Genomic DNA, 21267 nt, shown 5'->3' on the forward strand with positions numbered 1-21267 from the left:
TCTGCTTTTTAATAAACTGTTGTTTTTTTCCATTAGGAAATAGTGGAATTTATTTATTTTTTTGCCAAAATGGTACTTAATGCAGCTTTAAGAGTAACAAAGCAGTATAATTTAAGTACAAGTCAATCAAGTGCCAAAGTAACTTGTAGTTTTTTTTATGTGCGTTCAGTAACAACTAATTATAAATGCCTTTTCTGGCATGGAAATTACAAAACAGAAAGGTTTGACATTAAATCAAAGCAAATGATTTTTTCCCCATTAAAAAGAAATTCACTAAAATCTTCACAATACACCTTTAATCTTAATATTTAACTTGCAATAAAAACATTTGACTAGTAACACGACCATTTTCTGACCCTTATCACCAGCTTTTAATATCCTATTAATCACTTATTAACAGCTGAATATTTTCCAGATTTTCACTGAAGACTTCATTTCTAATTTTTTTGTTTTTTTTAAATCAGCGTTTTAAGATTTTGTTTCCACAACTTTACAAAAACAAGAAAAGAATACTGACTGTGTTCAGACAGCAAGTGGACAGTTATAAGCGTGTACTTAATGAAAACAATATTACAAAATAAGGCCCATGAAAAAAAGACATCGATTCTTAGAAATTTGATGTACAAAAATGGGAACTGTGGTGAAAAATGACTGAATATTGCTGCCTTTATCTAAGGTCTGTTCTGTCTGAATAAATGATGGACAGTTCAGTCTATTATCTTCCTTACATGTTTTCACATTCTATTCAAATACCCATTCTCCAATTCTTTGTGGATGAAAAAAAAATCTCCTTTGCATTGCTGGAAAAACTTTAATGACATAAAGGAGTTGTTTTGGTTTCAATTCTCATAGAATATAGCCACTTGGCATTTTATGGATCAAATGACTCTGCATTCAGTAATATTTTTTACTTAAAAGGTAACTTTAAGTTTAGAATTTTGCAGAGCTTATCCAAGACTTGCAAACAGTGCAAAGACAACTTCACAAAAACTATCAACATGTCAATCTTCAAATTTGCAAAGAATGGACTGTCAATCATTTTTACGGGAAAAAAATCGCAAGTTCTAACATGACCTACACAAAGCTTATTTGTATAATACATATTTGCATATCATCACAATATTCCAACTGACATCCTTAATGTTTCTATAAGTCTAATTAGCCTGTCTAGTGTAACAATAGGATATAAGATACTGTTCTAGTGCTCAAAATTTACTCTTTGTAGATTCCCCCCCCCCCCCCCCCCCACCTTTTACACCATACTGAATTACACAAAACCTGTTCATTGTTTTTGTTGGCTGTAGTGTCATGTTGACAACTGAGCCATATGGTGACTTTTCCAGCTTTTGATGGAGGAGGAAAACCCTAGGTAACCCTCCAGCATTGCTTCAGGAATGGACGGGCACCTGGATGGAACCAGAAACATGTATTATAATATAAAAAGAGTGAAACATTCACCATTCCATATGGTTCCAGTATTAAATAACTTACATTGCTAAATGTGGGACACTCTTAACAAAAAGTTTGCTTTTCTTAGACCCACATGTTACAGTAGACAGACAGAAGTATATTTTTGATCTTCAACTATTTTTCTTCTTCAAAAACTCTAAAACAAGTTCTTCAAAATTAAAAATGTTCTTTTTCATTGCCATTACAAAAACTAACAATTTACAAAACAGAAGTACAGATATATTAAAACCTTTCACTTATACAAAATTTTGGCAACCCGACTTCACATTTGTTTTGAGCTCTTTTGCATTACAACAGAAAAATTATTCTTTTGAAGTTTGAGAGTTCAAAATTTAGTACATTTGGTGACTTCTCCATCACAGAACAGGTGTAAAAATTTCTTCCTGAAATGTGCACCAATTCAGAAATCCTTTGACCCGCTGCTGTATGTACACTATTTTTACACACATTCACACAAAAATACTTCCATTATCTAGCACTAAACAGAACAGATAGTTGTTATCAACCTCGGGACTTCAGTCGAAAGATCCCCAAGACTGTGCTGCTTAGCCTTTGGGTGCACCATTAGCTGTTTTTTGAGGGTGGTCATCGTCATCCATGTCTGGTTCTGTATGATACTCAGCAACATAGAGAGCTTTGTCAATGTTTTTAGGTATGGGTTTAATCTCAGTACCAAGTTCACTCTCTATCTTGTGTAGTGAAAATCTGGGGAAAAAAGTCAAACAATATATTACATATACCTTCTGCTAAACCTCAAATCTCTCCTGTATGTTTCAATAAAATCTTGTTATAAAATATCAGTGTCTAATACAGTAACAGCAGTTAAATTATGTTTGTTTTGGTTTTAAGGTCGTTTTTCACGAGTATTTCAGCTATGTAAAGGCGGGCAGTTAACCTAACTAGTGTTCCTATATTCTGTACCCGTACAAACCTGTTCTGCGCAAGTAACTGTCAACTTCTCCACATGAATCAGCGGTGGAGGATGAATGATTTCAAACAAAATATCTTTTATCAAACTGTCACAGAGAACAAACGCCTCGCCCTAGTATCAAACTCACGACCCTGCAATCCATAGAACTGCCCTCTACCTACTGAGCTAAGTGGGCGGGCTCAATCAAATTATGAGTGAAGTTGCAAATTAATTCTAGAGAACAATTTGTATTGATAAGGAATCAAGAAACACTGGTAGCTTTACTAACTGCAATTTACCACTGAAATTCTATTGTAAAACATAAAATGTTAGTAAAAAGACTTTCTCATCTTGATTTACCTGTCGTCATATGTAATGAGGTTGATGGCTACACCAAGGTGACCGTATCTTCCAGATCTACCAATCCTATGGAGATATGTCTCTGCATGCTTCGGGAAGTCGAAATTGATCACAACATTTACTGCTTGGATATCTATACCTCTGGTAAACAAATCTGCAAAGATACCACATCAATATATGTATTGCATGAATGACAGTATATCTGGCAAACATATCCTAAGGAATGAAACAAAAGTACATCAGGGCCTAAATGAAATGCAGATTAAACAATTTTCAGTACTGTATAAATTACATTTCCTATTGCTTAAAACAGCACCGTGACTGAGGGCATGGTGAACTTCAAAGATATTCAAATTATATGCCTTCCACAGGCAATATCCAGCAACTTTATCTTTATGACTGCAACACTTTTCCATTTTTGACGTCAAAATTACTCCTTGAGGAACTGGATAGAAATTACTAAATACATGTTCACTTCAGAAATTACAGTTGTCTTATACAGCTGGTTTGTAGTTATCTACAAATCTTGTTAAAAATATGTATAATAAAGTACCATAAACTGTTTTCTGTATTTCAAAGATTAAAATGATGTGAATGGGCATAAACAATTATGTAAAGTTCTGTGGTTTTGCATCAAAATAATTGTTTTATGGAGACTTAGGAAGTGCTATTTCCAGAAAGGTTATAGAACTTTAATGGTGACACACAAGTTGTATTTATCAACCATTTAGGGTACCTCACCTGAGCAGACAAGATTTCTGCACAGTCCCTGTCTGAAGTCATGGAACACTCTATTCCTATGCTGCTGGTTCATTCTAGCGTGGATATAGAAACACGAATACCCTAACTCCGTTATCTTTTTGGCAAGAAGCTCAACACGCTGAGTAGAGTTGCAGAATATAATAGACTGGTTTATTTGCAACTGAAATAATACACAAGAACAATGTTTTATTTTTTACTTCAGTTTACTGTCCAGATAACATCTGAAGGTGAAATAAATGCAGTGGTGCAGCAGAAACTGCTCTGCAAAAGTACTGCAAATATTTGCCTATCAAGTTCTGCAAATACAATTAAAAACATTCAGAAAAAAAAATGTTTTCATCCAATTTAATCAATGCTTTCAAAAATGTTCAGTAAATAAAAGCTTCATTTTGCTTACTAGTGCAACAATCAACACTTGCTGGGTTTGTAGGATATTCTCTGTAATCCTATACCCCTGTCAATTAGGGCTGTCATTGATTGGGTCTTAGGCATATCGACGATACCGATATATCAGAAGACAAATATCGACGATACATCGATATATCGATTATTAAGTTAGATTAACTATCTGTTTGTTCGTATGCATACTATATACCTTCCTGTAAATGCTATTTTTAGTTTTATTGCCTATTTTTCATATTACTGTTTTATTGTGTTGTATTTTTATTTATGAAATAAAGAAATAAAAAAAAATTAAAAACTTTCATTTTATTTTGCCCTTTACTTCTCTTTTGCATATATCCAAATTTACCAAATTTGTGAACTTAATAGTTTTAGAGGGTCTGATATTTATCGGATAGTTTTTTTCTCTCTGTAAATACGATTTTTGAAAATGGGAATCGATAATCGTTTGACAAAAAAATATCGTTGATACATCGATATCGTTTCTATCGATGACAGCCCTACTGTCAATTAACTCTATGTCACTAAAAATAAATCAGAATGTGTTTATAGCAGGTGATACATTCCACATGCATACTGAGCAAAAGCAGATAAAAAATTTTGTCTTATACTGAACTATTTTCTTGATTGTTTTTGTTACCTATTAATATAACTGTTAGATTTCTGTGAGCCGCTCATGCACAATACATTTTAATTGAATACAAGAGATCACAGAGTGATCTTGGCGCCCACCAATGTGCCATTTTTGAGTGTTCCAATTTCAAGACTTATGACTAGCTCAAGGGGCAAATTTCATTTCCGTACACAACACTGTGCATGTGGTCCAAAATTTGAAAGCTGTAGTTGAGAAATGTGAAAGTAGGTCACAAGATCAATCTTAAGGTCAAAGTTTAATTCGGTACACAAAACTATGCAAGTGGTCCAAATTTAAAGGCTGTAGCTTGAGAAATGTGAAAGTAGGTCACTAAGTCAAAATCAAGGTCAAATTTCACTTCAGAAACAAATCTATGCATGTAGTCCAAAATTGAAGCCTGTACCTTCAAAAATGTGAAAGTAGGTCACTAGGTCAATGTAAAGGTCAAAGTTTGTTTTGGTATACAATCCTATTCATGTGGTCTAAATTTGAAGCCTGTAGCTACAGAAATGTGAAAGTAGGTCACTAGGTCAATCTTAAGGTCAAAGTTAATTTCGGTACACAAAACTATGCAAGTGGTCAAAATTTGAAGGCTTGTAGCGTGAGAAATGTGAAAGTAGGTCACTAGGTCAATGTAAAGGTCAAGTTTGTTTCGGTAACAAAACCAGCATGTGGTCTAAATTTGAAGCCTGTAAACTACAGAAATGTGAAAGTAGGTCACTAGGTCAATCTTAAGGTCAAAGTTCATTTCGGTACACAAAACTATGCAAGTGGTCCAAATTTGAAGGCTGTAGCTTGAGAAATGTGAAAGTAGGTCACTAGGTCAAAATCAAGGTCAAATTTTATTTTGGAATACAGAACTATGCATGTGGTCCAAATTTGAAGCCTGTACCTTCAAAAATGTGAAAGTAGGTCACTAGGTCAATGTAAAGGTTAAAGTTTGTTTCGGTACATAAAACCATGCATGTGGTCCAAATTTGAAGGCTGTAGCTTGAGAAATGTGAAAGTAGGTCACTGGGTCAAAATCAATGTCAAATTTCATTTCGGAACACGAAATTATGCATGTGGTCCAAATTTGAAGCCTGTACCTTCAAAAATGTGAAAGTAGGTCACTAGGTCAATGTCAAGGTCAAAGTTTATATCAGTGCACAAAACTATGCATGTGGTCCAAATTTGAAGGTTGTAGCTACAGAAATGTGAAAGTAGGTCACAAGGTCAAAATCAAGGTCAACTCAGTCAAGGTTCATCTTGCCACTCAAAACCATACATGTGGTCCAAATTTGAATGTTGTAGGTTATTGACAAGAAGTTTTTAAAAGCTTTTCCCTATATAAGTCTATATGAACCATGTGACCCCAGGGCGGGGCCATATTTGACCCTAGGGGGATAATTTTAACAAACTTTGTAGAGAACAACCAGGCGATGCTACATTACAATATCAAAGCCCTAGGCTTTGTGGTTTGGACAAGAAGATTTTCAAAGTTTTTCCCTATATAAGTCTATGTAAACTATGTGACCCCCGGGGCGGGGCCATATTTGACCCTAGGGGGATAATTTGAACAATCTTAGTAGAAGACCACTAGATGATGTCACATACAAAATATCAAAGCCGGCCCTGTGGTTTTGGACAAGAGGTTTTTCAAAGTTTTTTCCTATGTAAGTCTATATAAACCATGTGACCCACGGGCGGGGCCATATTAGACCCCAGGGAAATAATTTCAATCATCTTTGTAGAGGACCACTAGATGATGCTTCATGCCAAATACCAAAGCTCTAGGCTCTGTGGTTTTGGCCAAGAAGGTTTTCAAAGTTTTTCCCTATATAAATCTATGTAAATTATAGAAATAAACAAAGGGCCACAACTTACTAAAAATTTGTTGAACCATTCTGATTTTCAGGGGGACACAACTAGGGTACCAATACATCATTCTGACAAAGTTTGGTCAAAATCCCCCTGGTAGTTTCTGAGGAGATGCGATAACGAGAAATTGTTAACGGAAGGACGGACGGACGGAAGGACGCCGGACCACGGACGCAGAGTGATTTGAATAGCCCACCATCTGATGATGGTGGGCTAATAAATGCAATACTATCTTCTACATATTGCTCAATAATATAATCGCTAGCTACATACGCAATGGTATCTACTGATGTTCAATCTGGTTTCAAACTGTTTGAATTACTTCTTGGGACAAACTGCTATCTGATGCTGGTACTTGAACTGTTAATGGACAGCACAGTATATACATACCTTTGAGAACAGTGTATTTAAACAATGTACTTTCTGTTTTTCTTGCACAAAAGCATAGTACTGTGTAACACCTTTCAGCGTCAACTCGTCCATCAGGTTAATCTCATACGGACTGTGAAGGTACCTTTTCTGTAAACAGCAATATAGTTGTTTTAATTTGGTTAAATACAATGGTTGACCTATATTTTGCTTTATTCAGGTTTAAGACACTGGTTGACCTACATTTTGTTTTATTCAGGTTTAAGACACTGGTTGACCTACACTTTGTTTTATTCAGGTTTAAGACACCGGTTGACGTACATTTTGTTTTATTCAGGTTTAAGACACCGGTTGACCTACACTTTGTTTTATTCAGGTTTAAGACACCGGTTGACCTACACTTTGTTTTATTCAGGTTTAAGACACCGGTTGACCTACACTTTGTTTTATTCAGGTTTAAGACACCGGTTGACCTACACTTTGTTTTATTCAGGTTTAAGACACCGGTTGACCTACATTTTGTTTTATTCAGGTTTAAGACACCGGTTGACCTACATTTTGTTTTATTCAGGTTTAAGACACCGGTTGACTTACATTTTGTTTTATTCAGGTTTAAGACACCGGTTGACTTACATTTTGTTTTATTCAGGTTTAAGACACCGGTTGACTTACATTTTGTTTTATTCAGGTTTAAGACACCGGTTGACCTACACTTTGTTTTATTCAGGTTTAAGACACTGGTTGACCTACACTTTGTTTTATTCAGGTTTAAGACACTGGTTGACCTACACTTTGTTTTATTCAGGTTTAAGACACTGGTTGACCTACATTTTGTTTTATTCAGGTTTAAGACACCGGTTGACTTACATTTTGTTTTATTCAGGTTTAAGACACCGGTTGACCTACATTTTGTTTTATTCAGGTTTAAGACACTGGTTGACCTACACTTTGTTTTATTCAGGTTTAAGACACCGGTTGACTTACATTTTGCTGACAGTATTGTCAAAACAGTTTGCATGCAATGTCCATATTTAAACCTCGCATGTTTCACAGAAGATACTGTAGACTGGCAGTTTAATTTTCGTTTAACATCGCCAATAATGCCATTCATGATTTTAACATATTCTGGAATATTTATCTGAATCATGTCCTAAAACATAAACACTTATGATCTGCAAAATCCTATAAACATGTACAACGCTGCTCTCCAATAAACACGAATGATAATCAATTTACAGTAAGTAACTGAGATCGTGAAGAAAATTATCAACACTATTAAGTGACAGAAATGACCCATTACTAGGTTATAAACAATATACAAACTTAATTGTGAAAGAACTAATGGATACAAGAGGGCCATGATGGCCCTATATCGCTCACCTGTTATCATTGCACTTGAGGACAAGAAGGTCCTCAGAAAAAATATCCAAGTCCAAAGGACAGGAACAACAAAGGAAAGAAATTTAACCAAAAAGAAAAAAAAATTCTTACAAGGTACAGATATGTCAAAATACACCTAAAAATTGGAGGTACCATCCATGTTGTACCACAGGAAAGTGGTCTCGGTTTTTCTCTACGGCCAATAATAAAAAAGTTACTAAAAATAAGCTATTTATAGTAACGTAAAAGGGAAGTAATTAAAAAGAAAACTGTTGTAAGTGAACAAAAGAAGGATCTGCCAAATAAATCTGTTGACATAAATGAAATTTCAGATCAGTATCTTCATTAGTTACGGAGATATACCCATTTTAATTTGAAATAAAGGGAGGTAATTTGACATAAAATCAGTCCATAGTTATCTACCCTGATTGGCTCAGTCCAACTAATGACAATAATGAAATTTCAAATAAGTTCTATAAGTACTTACTGATATAAATCCATTTTGACTACAATCAGGGGAGGTAATACGATATAAAATAATCTACAACTGGATCTGATTTGTCATGGAATCCAAGATTTATTGTTGTTGAAGATATTTTGGAAGTCTGTATAAAAAAAAACCCATAAATGAAGTCTCTATATGGCTGCAAAAGCCAAAATAGCCAATTTTGGACATTTCAGGGCCCATAACTCTGGAACCCATGAAGAAATCTGGCCAGTTCAAGAAAGGAACCAAGATCTTGTGGTGGTACAAGTTGTGTGCAAGTTTGGTTAAAATCAAATCATAAATGAAGTTGCTATTGTGCAGACAAGGTCAAAATAGCTAATTCTGGCCTTTTCAGGGGCCATAACTCTGGAACCCATTATGGGATCTGGCCGGTTCAATAAAGGAACTGAGATCTTATGGCAACACAAGTTTTGTGCAAGTTTGATTAAATTCAAATCATAAATGAAGCTGCTATTGTGCAGACAAGGTCTAAAGAGCTAATTCTGGCCCTTTCAGGAGCCATAACTCAGGAACCCATAAAGGAATCTAGCTAGTTCAAGAAAGGAACCAAGACCTTATAGTGATACAAGTTGTGTGCATGTCTGGTTAAAATCAAATCATAAATTTGTTTTGTTTGTTTGGTTTGGGTTTAACGCCGTTTTTCAACAGAATTTCAGTCATGTAACGGCGGGCAGTTAACCTAACCAGTTTTCCTGGATTTTGTACCAGTACAAACCTGTTCTCCGCAAGTAACTGCCAACTTCCCCACATGAATGATCAGAGGTGGAGGACTAATGATTTCAGACACAATGTCGTTTATCAAATAGTCACGGAGAACATAAGCCCCGCCCGAGGATCAAACTCGCGACCCCGCGATCCGTAGACCAACGCTCTTACCTACTGAGCTAAGCGGGCGGGTTCAAATCATAAATGAAGCTGCTATTGTGCAGACAAGGTCAAAATAGCTAATTCTGGCCCTTTCACCGGCCATAACTCTGGAATCCATAATGGAATCTGGCCAGTTCAAGAAAGGAACCAAGATCTTATGGTGATACAAGTTGTGTGCCAGTTTGGTAAAAATCAAATCATAAATGAAGCTGCTATTGTGCAGACAAGGTCAAAATAGCTGATTTTGGCCCTTTCAGGGGCCATAACTCTGGAACCCATAATGGGATCTGGCCAGTTCAAGAAAGGAACCGAGATCTTATGGTGATACAAGTTGTGTGCAAGTTTGGTTAAAATAAAATCATAAATGAAACCACTAACGTGCAGACAAGAAATTGTTGACGCACGCACGGACTGACGACGGACGAAGGGTGATCACAAAAGCTCACCTTGTCACTATGTGACAGGTGAGCTAATAAAACAATGAAATTCTCATACAACCTCTGTTTTCATGAGAAAAACATATTTTCAACAGTTTACGAGGTTTTTACATACCATGAACTGTTCGACTGAGAGAGGAAATGTAGCAGAGTACAACAAGATCTGTCTGTCATTTGGAAGATGGCTAATGATACTATCTAACATTCCTTTAAAATCCTGAGATAACAATTTATCGGCCTGTAAACAAAAACAGTATCAAACATATAAGCTTATTTAAATCTGTTTAACATCTTCTGATTACCTCCCTTTAACAAGATAACAACCATAACTTATTTTCAAAACAAATATTTCTTCTCTATTTCACAGTTCCACTTCACACTTATAAAATTACTTTTGTGAAAATAATCTGCATGTAACAGCATTCTTTAAGGGAAAATACTGTTAATTAGATTAATTAAAGATGGGCAAGAAACATGAAAACTTTCCTGATCTGTACAAGGAAGTATAACATACAAGAACTTACCTCATCTAACACTAGGATGCCACATTTACTTATCTTGACCAGGTTTTTATTCATTAAATCAAGTATTCTACCTGGTGTTGCTACTATAACATGTACTGAAATGAAACAATTTCACAAAGTAAGATTAAATGTTCAAACTGTAGACTGCTTTATGTATTTTCTCCACTGATTCTTTACATTAGTTAACATTTCATTTAAATTAAACTTCAGCAGATTTTCTGATAAAGGTCCTATGTAATGTGCAAGATTATTTAATTTTCATTTACTATTACATATGTATTTAACAGTAAGAAACAGTAACTTCGTAACTATTTCAGTATAAATTGCAACTCAAGGGCCATAACCCTGGGTGGTTGAGTAAAATCACAAACAAAACCCTAGGTGCAACACTTCATACGCTTAATCACAATCCTACGTTTTATGACTGTAGTTCAAATATAAAAAATAAAATTTGGAGGAACAAGGGTAAAAGTGTGCACCCCCACAATCACCATACATTTTTGGGGACACAAAAGTACATCCCAATTCTCTTTATCAATTGATATTGTTGCATTTTTTTTATGTCCCACCAACACAGTTCAGGTCAGAGTCATGTGGAGACTTTCGAGCCCGTGACTAGAGAGGCAGCCACCAAGTGACCTTCCATGCCTTGTTTCACACACATGGACACACCTTCACAGAACTCCTGACTTCCACAGTATAACTGGAAGGCTACCCTAAGGGACATCCTGCGCAGGATGCGAGAGACAGCTGCTGAGGGAAGAAACATTTTAAACTAACATTTCATTACTCTTAGTCAGACTTACCAGGCTCATATAGTCGCATAATGTCATCTTTTAAATTTGTTCCACCGGTGGTTACCATAACTTTGGCCCCAATATGTTTGGAAAGTTCTATCAGAATCTGACTAGTCTGTAATGCCAATTCTCTTGTAGGGACTACACACATAGCTGAAACATCATTTACATTATGCAGTGATCTAATAACTATCAACAGTTCATATTTCGAAGCTTTCTTTTATATTTCATGGCCTGTTTACAGGTACCTTGCTCTAAGAAAATTTCGAATCATCCATTTTCTCCTGAAGTAAGATTTTTTCTTTCCCATTTGCCTAAATGCCAAGCTGTCTTTCTCCAAAAAATCTGGTGCAGGCACCACCCCTTCTTAGTGAAAAAGAATGTATTTTTATTTGTGTTAACTAAACAACTTCTGAACGCTAAAAAATATACTAACAAGGAGCTGCATTCAATAAACACTTGATGCCCCTAGTGGCATCCTTGTCGATAGATTTTGCACCAAAGTCCAAAACGAGGTCAAGGTCAAAGTGAGGTCAGGTGATGTTTGAAGATGAAGAATGGTCACAGTTTACATCTGTATTAGTATCAATTCATTCTTGTAAGGGGTATTGATGCTAGACGAAACGGTCCCATTTGGTTAACCAAGAGATGGCCCATATAACGCAACCTAAGTCCAAAATAAGGTCAAGGTCAAACTGAAGTCAGGTGATGTCTGAAGATGAGGAATGGTCACAGGTTACATCGGCATTAGTATCAAGTCATTCTAGTAAGGGGTACTGATGCTAGACGAAACGGTCCCATTTAGTTAACCAAGAGATGGCCCATATAAAGCAGCCCAAGTCCAAAATGAGGTCAAAGTCAAACTGAGGTCAGGTGATGTCTGAAGATAAGGAATGGTCACAGGTTACATCTGCATTAGTATCAAGTCATTCTAGTAAGGGATATTGATACTAGACGAAACGGTCCCATTTGGTTAACCTCGTATGGACGGACGAACAAACAAACTGACGGACAGGACAATCACTACATGCCTCCCACATCAGTAGATGCTGGGGGCATAAAAATATAATTTACTTCCAAACCTTGCAGGCCAAATCTTCAAATCACTGGGCATACAGTATACTTGATTGTTCACGAAAATAGTTTAGTACTTGTATAATATTGTACATTATCATCACACATCCGAGTCAGTATTCATTACTACAATCAATGATTAAAGAATCTCAGCACATTCCTTGGCCATTACAGCTGTGCATTTAAGTCGTCCCATCTCCAAGTTGGATTTCATAATTACATAAACGTTTAAGAATCTAAGGCTTTGTGTTTGAGTCAGACTACAACAAAATTCCTCCACATACCAATGTACTTTCAAAAGAGTATTCCACATTATCTGCTCAGAGACTGGTGCAAAACTTAACACAAAAGCATCACATACTTACATGTGTTACATAATCCTTACTATCACAAACTCCCCTATCCCTCTATTACTATTATCAGTCCTCGGTCCCTCTTATTACTCGTACCTTGTACTTCATCTTTACTATTATCAACCCGCTCCAGTATTGGTATTGCATAAGCCCCCGTCTTTCCTGTGCCGTTCTTGGCTCGAGCCAAAATATCCCTGCCTGTCAGTGCTATTGGTATACTGGCTTCCTGTATAGGTGATGGTGACTCCCATCCTTTTTCAAAGATTCCCATCAGCAAGTCTCGCTTTAGACAAAAGTCCTCAAACTCATTTCCTTTGGTATTTGTAACATCCTGCAATAAATAAGAGTTCGGTTTACATCATACCTCTCAATTTAAGTTCATCATAGCCTTAACTTCAATTTCTTTTACTTCAGTATTTCATCAAAACTGTTAAATAAAAGGTAAACTTGTCTTATCTTAATGGTTATTTTGCTCCGAGGACAATGTTCATTAAATCTCACTGTAAGGTGAGGTTAAGAGTAATGAATCATGTCATGACTCAAAGTTCTAATACAATCCACAGAACAATTTGAACAGAGTTTCTAAAATTTGCCTTTTTTACTACCTTTGTCTAAAATGAGTACTAACTTAAAATCTAAGATCATTAATATTGTCCATTCAAACTTTCTCTATTAACTCAATTTTCACTTTACATAATAGCTCTTTAGCACTTTTTAACAACGAATAATGAAACGAGCAGAAAGCATGCATTTATATACATACTGTAGTTTTGATCCTGGTGTCCTTTGGTGGGACTTTTAACTTTGTCTTCCAACCTTGATCACTGGAATAAAGTAAAACACAATTTAAAACAGAGTTTGCTAGTAAAAACCCTACACTTAGGTACTGAAAATAACACTTTCACATTTTACATCCTCCCATGTCACAAAAGCAGAAGAATATGAAAAGTATAAATGATACTAAATACATATAGACCTCAGCTATTCTAGAAAGTCACAAGACATACTTTCATTTTTGAACATTTTGCTTTAATGACATGTACTTATCAGTAGAATGACACTATAACTTGAGCAGAATATAAAGAGTTAACAAACATACTTATTTCCTCCCTGAGATTATTCAAACACCATAATTAAAGCAGAAACTAAAAAGCTATCCAACTTACTTATTATCTTCCTCAAGATCATTCCGACGCCATAATTAAAGCAGAAATTAAAGAGTTACCCAACTTACTTATTTTCTCCCTTGAGATCATTCTGACACCATAATTAAAGCAGAAATTAAAGAGTTACCAAACTTACTTATTTCCTCCCTTGAGATCGTTCTGGCGTCAGAAAGCAGACATAAAAGAGTTACCCAACTTACTTATTTTCTCCCTCGCAATCATTCCGACGCCATAACTAAAGCAGAAATGAAAGAGTTACCCAACTTACTTATTTCCTCCCTTGCGATCATTCTGACACCATAATTAAAGCAACAAGAGGACCATGATGGTCCTGAATCGCTCACCTCTTCCCACATGACCCAGTTTTGAGTATGACGTCTTTTTTCTATTATTTGACATAGTGACCTAGTTTTTGAGCGCATGTGACCCAGTTTTGAACTTGACCTAGATATTATCAAGATAAAAATTCTGACCACTTTTCATGAAGATCTCATGAAAAATATGGCCTCTAGAGAGGTCACAAGGTTTTTCTATTATTTGACCTACTGACCTAGTTTTTGATGGCACGTGACCCACTTTCGAACTTGACCTAGATATCATCAAGGTGAACATTCTGACCAATTTTCATGAAGATCTCATGAAATATATGGCCTCTAGAGAGGTCACAAGGTTTTTCTAATTTTAGACCTACTGACCTAGTTTTTGACCGCATGTGACCCAGTTTCGAACTTGACCTAGATATCATCAAGATGAACATTCAGACCAACTTTCATACAGATCCCATGAAAAATATGGCCTCTAGAGAGGTCACAAGGTTTTTCTATTATTTGACCTACTGAACTAGTTTTTGACGGCATGTGACCCACTTTCCAACTTGACCTAGATATTATCAAGGTGAACATTCTGACCAATTTTCATGAAGATCTCATGAAATATATGGCCTCTTGAGAGGTCACAAGGTTTTTCTATTTTTAGACCTACTGACCTAGTTTTTGACCGCACATGACCCAGTTTCGAACTTGACCTAGATATCATCAAGATGAACATTCAGACCAATTTCCATACAGATCCCATGAAAAATATGGCCTTTAGAGAGGTCACAAGGTTTTTCTATTATTTGACCTACTTACCTAGTTTTTGACTGCAGGTGACCCAGTTTCGAACTTGACCTAGATATCATCAATGTGAATGTTCTGACCAATTTTCATGAAGATCTTGTGAAATATATGGCCTCTAGAGAGGTCGCAAGGTTTTTCTATTTTTAGACCAACTGACCTAGTTTTTGACGGCACGTGACCCACTTTCGAACCTGACCTAGATATCATCAAGGTAAACATTCTGACCAATTTTCATGAACATCTTGTGAAAAATATCGCCTCTAGAGAGGTCACAAGGTTTTTCTATTTTTAGACCTACTGACCTAGTTTTTAAAGGCACGTGACCCAGTTTCGAACTTGACCTAGATATCATCAAGATGAACATTCTGACCAACTTTCATAAAGATCCCATGAAACATGTGACCTCTAGAGTGGTCACAAGCTAAAGTTTACGGACGGACAAAGGACACCGCGTGATCACAAAAGCTCACCTTGTCACATTGTGACAGGTGAGCTAAAAATTAAAAAGTTACCCAACTTACTTTTTCCTCCCTTGAGATAATTCTGATGCCATAATTAAAGCACTGCAGAAATTCAAGAATTACCCAACTTACTTATTTTCTCCCTTGAGATCATTCATCCCTGGACTAGAATGGTTGACAGCATTATCCATCTTCAATGAAGCCATGGTAACTGTTCACTCTGCTTACAGCAGCACAGCTGCACACCTAACACACTACCACTTCACAGTTCGCTGCAGTCAAATGCTTCTCCACGAAACAGCACTGTATCTCAAAGTCAGTCCGACACACACAAACACACACACTGTCAATTAACTCTCTGAACACAGTCAATTTTGGAAGAATTTTACTGTTTGTCTGATATGTGTAGATCCAACATCTGTTGTCAATTTGAACAATCAATATATCTGGTGAAGTATAAAAACTGAGGTTAATCTGAAAAAGACAAAAAGAAAAGACTTTCAAATATGAAACTGTCAATAAAAAATGTTTTGTTTTTTTTTATCTTGGTGAATTGCAGGACGAGTACAGACTGCAGCCGTACGAGTGAACACTCTTAGAACCTTGCACTGCAGGTTGACTATCTTTCAAAGAGTTTCCTCTTTGTAGATTTCCGGTTATTTTTCTATCATTAAAACAACTTATTTCTATTGAATCGATGATGTGTATCTAATCTCAGTTCAAAGTTAATTTTGTCACCTTGTTTACAGTTATTATTTCTCAGATTATCTCAATCTCTTTTGGTCCCTTTTCCAATCATAAATTAACTACTTTTAAAACATATTGAATGTATTTTCATTCAAAGTCCATAGTTAAAAAGTTATTCATAGACACACGAGTTGTAACTTTGTTTACAGATCTGTTAATTTGACTTCATGTGGAATGGACTGTTTGCTGATGTTGATATAACTCATGGCCAAATCCATTTGAATATGTTACTTATTTGTGTTTTTATTAATTCATTGTTTAAATGCCTTTAGGCTTTTTAATATGAACAAATACAATAAAATACTATTAAACTTTAGAGTTTGTCAAGCCCAGAAACTAATACATATCTCCAATTTTGGGGATCAATCTTGTAATTAAACAGATTAAATACTGTGATATTTTTCTGTGTTTAAAAACACTATTGCCTTCAATAAACAAGAGGACCATGATGGTCCTGAATCGCTCACCTCTTCCCACATGACCCAGTTTTGAGTATGACATCGTTTTTGACCAACTTTCATGAAGATCCCATGAAAAATGTGACCTCTAGAGTGGTCACAAGGTTTTTCTATTTTTAGACCTACTGACCTAGTTTTTGACCGCACGTGACCCAGTTTCGAACTTGACCTAGATATCATCAAGATGAACATTCTGACCAACTTTCATAAAGATCCCATGAAAAATGTGACCTCTAGAGTGGTCACAAGGTTTTTCTATTTTTAGACCTACTGACCTAGTTTTTGACCGCACGTGACCCAGTTTCGAACTTGACCTAGAAATCATCAAGATGAACATTCTGACCAACTTTCATGAAGATCCCATGAAAAATGTGACCTCTAGAGTGGTCACAAGGTTTTTCTATTTTTAGACCTACTGACCTAGTTTTTGACCGCACGTGACCCAGTTTCGAACTTGACCTAGATATCATCAAGATGAACATTCTGACCAACTTTCATGAAGATCCCATGAAAAATGTGACCTCTAGAGTGGTCACAAGGTTTTTCTATTTTTAGACCTACTGACCTAGTTTTTGACCGCACGTGACCCAGTTTCGAACTTGACCTAGATATCATCAAGATGAACATTCTGACCAACTTTCATGAAGATCCCATGAAAAATGTGACCTCTAGAGTGGTCACAAGGTTTTTCTATTTTTAGACCTACTGACCTAGTTTCTGAAGGCACGTGACCCAGTTTCGAATTTGACCTAGATATCATCAAGATGAACATTCTGACCAACTTTCATGAAGATCCCAAGAAAAATGTGACCTCTAGAGTGGTCACAAGGTTTTTCTATTTTTAGACCTACTGACCTAGTTTTTGACCGCACGTCACCCAGTTTCGAACTTGACCTAGATATCATCAAGATGAACATTCTGACCAACTTTCATGAAGATCCCATGAAAAATGTGACCTCTAGAGTGGTCACAAGGTTTTTCTATTTTTAGACCTACTGACCTAGTTTTTGACCGCACGTGACCCAGTTTCGAACTTGACCTAGATATCATCAAGATGAACATTCTGACCAACTTTCATGAAGATCCCATGAAAAATGTGACCTCTAGAGTGGTCACAAGGTTTTTGTATTTTTAGACCTACTGACCTAGTTTCTGAAGGCACGTGACCCAGTTTCGAATTTGACCTAGATATCATCAAGATGAACATTCTGACCAACTTTCATAAAGATCCATGAAAAATGTGACCTCTAGAGTGGTCACAAGGTTTTTCTATTTTTAGACCTACTGACCTAGTTTTTGACTCCACGTGACCCAGTTTCGAACTTGACCTAGATATCATCAAGATGAACATTCTGACCAACTTTCATGAAGATCCCATGAAAAATGTGACCTCTAGAGTGGTCACAAGGTTTTTCTATTTTTAGACCTACTGACGTAGTTTTTGACCACACGTGACCCAGTTTCGAACCTGACCTAGATATCATCAAGATGAACAATCTGACCAACTTTCATGAAGATCCCATGAAAAATGTGACCTCTAGAGTGGTCACAAGGTTTTTCTATTTTTAGACCTACTGACCTAGTTTTTGAACGCACGTGACCCAGTTTCGAACTTGACCTAGATATCATCAAGATGAACATTCTGACCAACTTTCATGAAGATCCCATGAAAAATGTGACCTCTAGAGTGGTCACAAGGTTTTTCTATTTTTAGACCTACTGACCTAGTTTTTGACTGCACGTGACCCAGTTTCGAACTTGACCTAGATATCATCAAGATGAACATTCTGACCAACTTTCATGAAGATCCCATGAAAAATGTGACCTCTAGAGTGGTCACAAGGTTTTTCTATTTTTAGACCTACTGACCTAGTTCTTGACCGCACGTGACCCAGTTTCGAACTTGACCTAGATATCATCAAGATGAACATTCTAACCAATTTTCATAAAGATCCCATGAAAAATGTGACCTCTAGAGTGGTCACAAGCAAAAAGTTTACGGACGGACAGACGGACGGACGGACACTGCGCGATCACAAAAGCTCACCTTGTCACTTTGTGACAAGTGAGCTAAAAATCCAGTATCCATGCGTTTTTTTCAAGCCAAGCTGCATCATGAGGTCAAAATTTGGCCCAATGCCCCTCACTGTAGCGCATAAATTACATTAACAAGCTTTAAATTGTAACACGGATCCCCCCAGGCTGTGCTAAATATATTATATATAAGTCTATTCCAGAAAATACACACCCCACTAACCACCGGAGCAGTACACGTTTTTTGGGGAAATGGGGGTGTAAATTATTTACAGAGAAAGGGAACAGGAGAGGGTGTCTAGCGGGAAGGAGGTCGTGTATCTTACTGGTATGTGGAAGCAGTTCACAAACCGGGGGAGGGGGTCTATATTTGACGTGACCGAAGGGGATAATTTTCTTTAAAAAAAAAACTGTTTCCACATGAGGGGGGTGGATATTTTCTGGAAGGAAGTGTCTAGGGGTATGGATCCGTACCTCTAGAATCTGATTCTAGAGGTACGGATCCATACATCTAGACACGCCTGTTTGGGGTTTTCTAGGGGTACGGACCTCCTTTTTCTGGAGATTAAGGGTTATTTATATCTTAAATTTTGTTGAAAATGAAATAACAAATAAGTCTTAACCAGTCTTCACTTAAAACTTGGATCTAATTGGTTTACAGATACCAGCGTTCACTCAATTGTTTATCTTCTCTTTCAAAACCTAAATAACTGAGGAACTCCAAATGAATACACTGTTCCGTGCCGATTAGTTTGTTGTTAAACAATTGTTGATAACAGCTAGATTAATAATTCTATCCCTTAAATGAATTCTATTATTCAGCAAAAAATAAATAAATAAATAAATTAGGCATTATATATAATATGCACCAATTTATTTTGTTATTTAACAAGGTATAATGATAATCGGCACGGAACTGATTGTTTAATAATCAATTAAGCGACATTAAGTAATAGAAACTGTTTGTGTGAAAACGTCCCATGTATCTCGATCATAACGGCTACCAAAATGTGTGAAAAACATACACATAAACGAAGGGTTAATTATCAATTAAAAATAGTTTTTTTTCCCCAACATATTTAAGATTATTTTGTTTAATCTTTATATCTTTTTTTTTCTGCCATTTCGAATCCTCGTGATTTATTTGGTGTTCCTCAGTTATTTACGTTCCGAAAGAAAATATAACAAACTGGATAAACGTTTTTATCTGTAAACCATTTAGATCCAAGTTTAAGGTGAATACTGATGAAATGTTATTTGTTTTCTTCATTTTCAACAAAATTTGAAATGTACATGACCCTGAATCTCTAGAAAAACGGAGGTCCGTACCCCTAGAAAACCCCTAACAGGCTTGTCTATAGGTACGGATCCGTACCTCTAGAAAACCCCTAACAGGCTTGTCTATAGGTATGGATCCGTACCTCTAGAATCATATTCTAGAGGTACGGATCTGTACCCCTAGACACTTCCTTTCTGGAAATTATAGCCCAAATTTCTGCTGACATACTGTACTCAATTCATAAATTAAAGTCCTAAGAGATGACCGTATTACTGTTTACAATTTCCATTTCCACTTCTACTGTCAATCAAACTGAAAAGTGGTGTCACCTGAAATAAATCTTTGATTCCAACTCTACCAAATTTGATGGTGGGTGGGGTAAAATTTCAGTCGCAAGGCAATATTACTTACAGCAGTGTTTACTTTCATTAATAAGATAAGGATTCAGCTCATGTGTCTTCATAACTGAATATAAATTCAAAACATTTTGCCAGCAACCGGCCAATTTTTAATATTTCTGCCAAAATTACAACAACTAAGTGACAGCTACCATCCAGAGCTCTCGAATCTGGAAAAAAAATAACTATAAAATACGGCTTGACCCATTCAATATACCACTTTCATATTTTCAGAGTATACAGAAATATTGTCCTTTTAGGGTTCTATAGATCATGATAGGTAAATTTCTCAAGGAAATTACAGATGAACGCAGATTTTATTCGCTCACCAAATGTCAACTTTAGAAGTAGACGTCTCGTACCGTTTGGGGGCGCTTCGAAAATCAAAAACAAACAATGAAGTTTTCATTTAATCATAACTAATACAAATATTTTTATTACAGTCATCATAATTTTAGTTTAAAATACTCATTTTATACAAAATTTCAGTAAAATCTTTTTTTTTAATATTTTCTTTTTTTACGAAATTGCGACTGAACTCTGAACCTTGAGATGGGGTCAAAGGTTAACATGGCGAAAAGTTGTTAGCAATCTGTCAACAATTTGATTGTATTTACAGTATAAGATGAGGTATACGGATTATGCAAGTGAAGTTTAAGAACCTTTTTCCAATTTATTAAGATTTAAATATTCTACGAAAATGGGATGTATTTGCGTCAATTTTATAGATTTACAGTCAACTCGTCCCCTTGTCAACGCGTCCCCCAGTCAACTCGTCCCCGATTTGGTCATTTCGTCCCCTCGGTGATTTCAAATTGGTCATTTCGTCCCCCCATTTTCGGCCCCGCTTTTTAAAACGTATTTTTGAAAAAAATCAAAGTATGATAAATTAAGTCGTT

At 36.1% G+C, this 21267-nt stretch overlaps 2 protein-coding genes across 3 annotated transcripts in view; one reads left to right on the plus strand and one right to left on the minus strand.

The window, feature by feature from the left end:
* Nucleotides 1-1220: 1220 nt before the first annotated feature.
* Nucleotides 1221-20815, minus strand: LOC123559744 (ATP-dependent RNA helicase me31b-like). 2 transcript variants are annotated; one of them, XM_053552333.1, is made up of 11 exons: nt 20698-20815; nt 15585-15926; nt 13471-13531; nt 12804-13038; nt 11290-11433; nt 10484-10578; nt 10075-10197; nt 6789-6917; nt 3482-3662; nt 2741-2894; nt 1221-2175 (listed from the first exon to the last, which is right to left on the minus strand). In XM_053552333.1, exons 2-11 carry the CDS (start codon nt 15656-15658, stop codon nt 2016-2018), a joined length of 1356 nt encoding a protein of 451 aa, XP_053408308.1. In that variant the 5' UTR covers nt 15659-15926; nt 20698-20815; the 3' UTR covers nt 1221-2015. The 2 variants fall into 2 exon arrangements, with proteins under 2 accessions (XP_053408308.1, XP_053408309.1); XM_053552334.1 differs by lacking the exon at nt 20698-20815 and adding an exon at nt 20382-20404.
* A 110-nt stretch (nt 20816-20925) lies between these two features.
* Nucleotides 20926-21267, plus strand: part of LOC123559745 (myosin-7-like) — a 34397-nt gene continuing 34055 nt past the window's right edge. Inside the window, exon 1 of the mRNA XM_045351805.2 lies at nt 20926-20998. The gene's annotated coding sequence lies outside the window, so the exon portion shown is untranslated. The remainder of the gene's footprint in view (nt 20999-21267) is intronic.

This window comes from Mercenaria mercenaria, chromosome 10 (genome assembly GCF_021730395.1).
Source record: "Mercenaria mercenaria strain notata chromosome 10, MADL_Memer_1, whole genome shotgun sequence".
Lineage (NCBI taxonomy): Eukaryota > Metazoa > Mollusca > Bivalvia > Venerida > Veneridae > Mercenaria > Mercenaria mercenaria.

What these genes read in the sequence shown, in the direction of transcription:
- LOC123559744 (XM_053552333.1), bottom strand. Translation starts at nt 15,658, where the DNA reads ATGGCTTCATTGAAGATGGATAATGCTGTCAACCATTCTAGTCCAGGG. An exon ending in TATGCGACTATATGAGCCTG is followed by an intron (nt 10,579 to 11,289) that starts GTAAGTCTGACT and finishes GTTTCATTTCAG; the next exon opens with TACATGTTATAGTAGCAACA. An exon ending in CTCATTACATATGACGACAG is followed by an intron (nt 2,176 to 2,740) that starts GTAAATCAAGAT and finishes TTTTTTCCCCAG; the next exon opens with ATTTTCACTACACAAGATAG.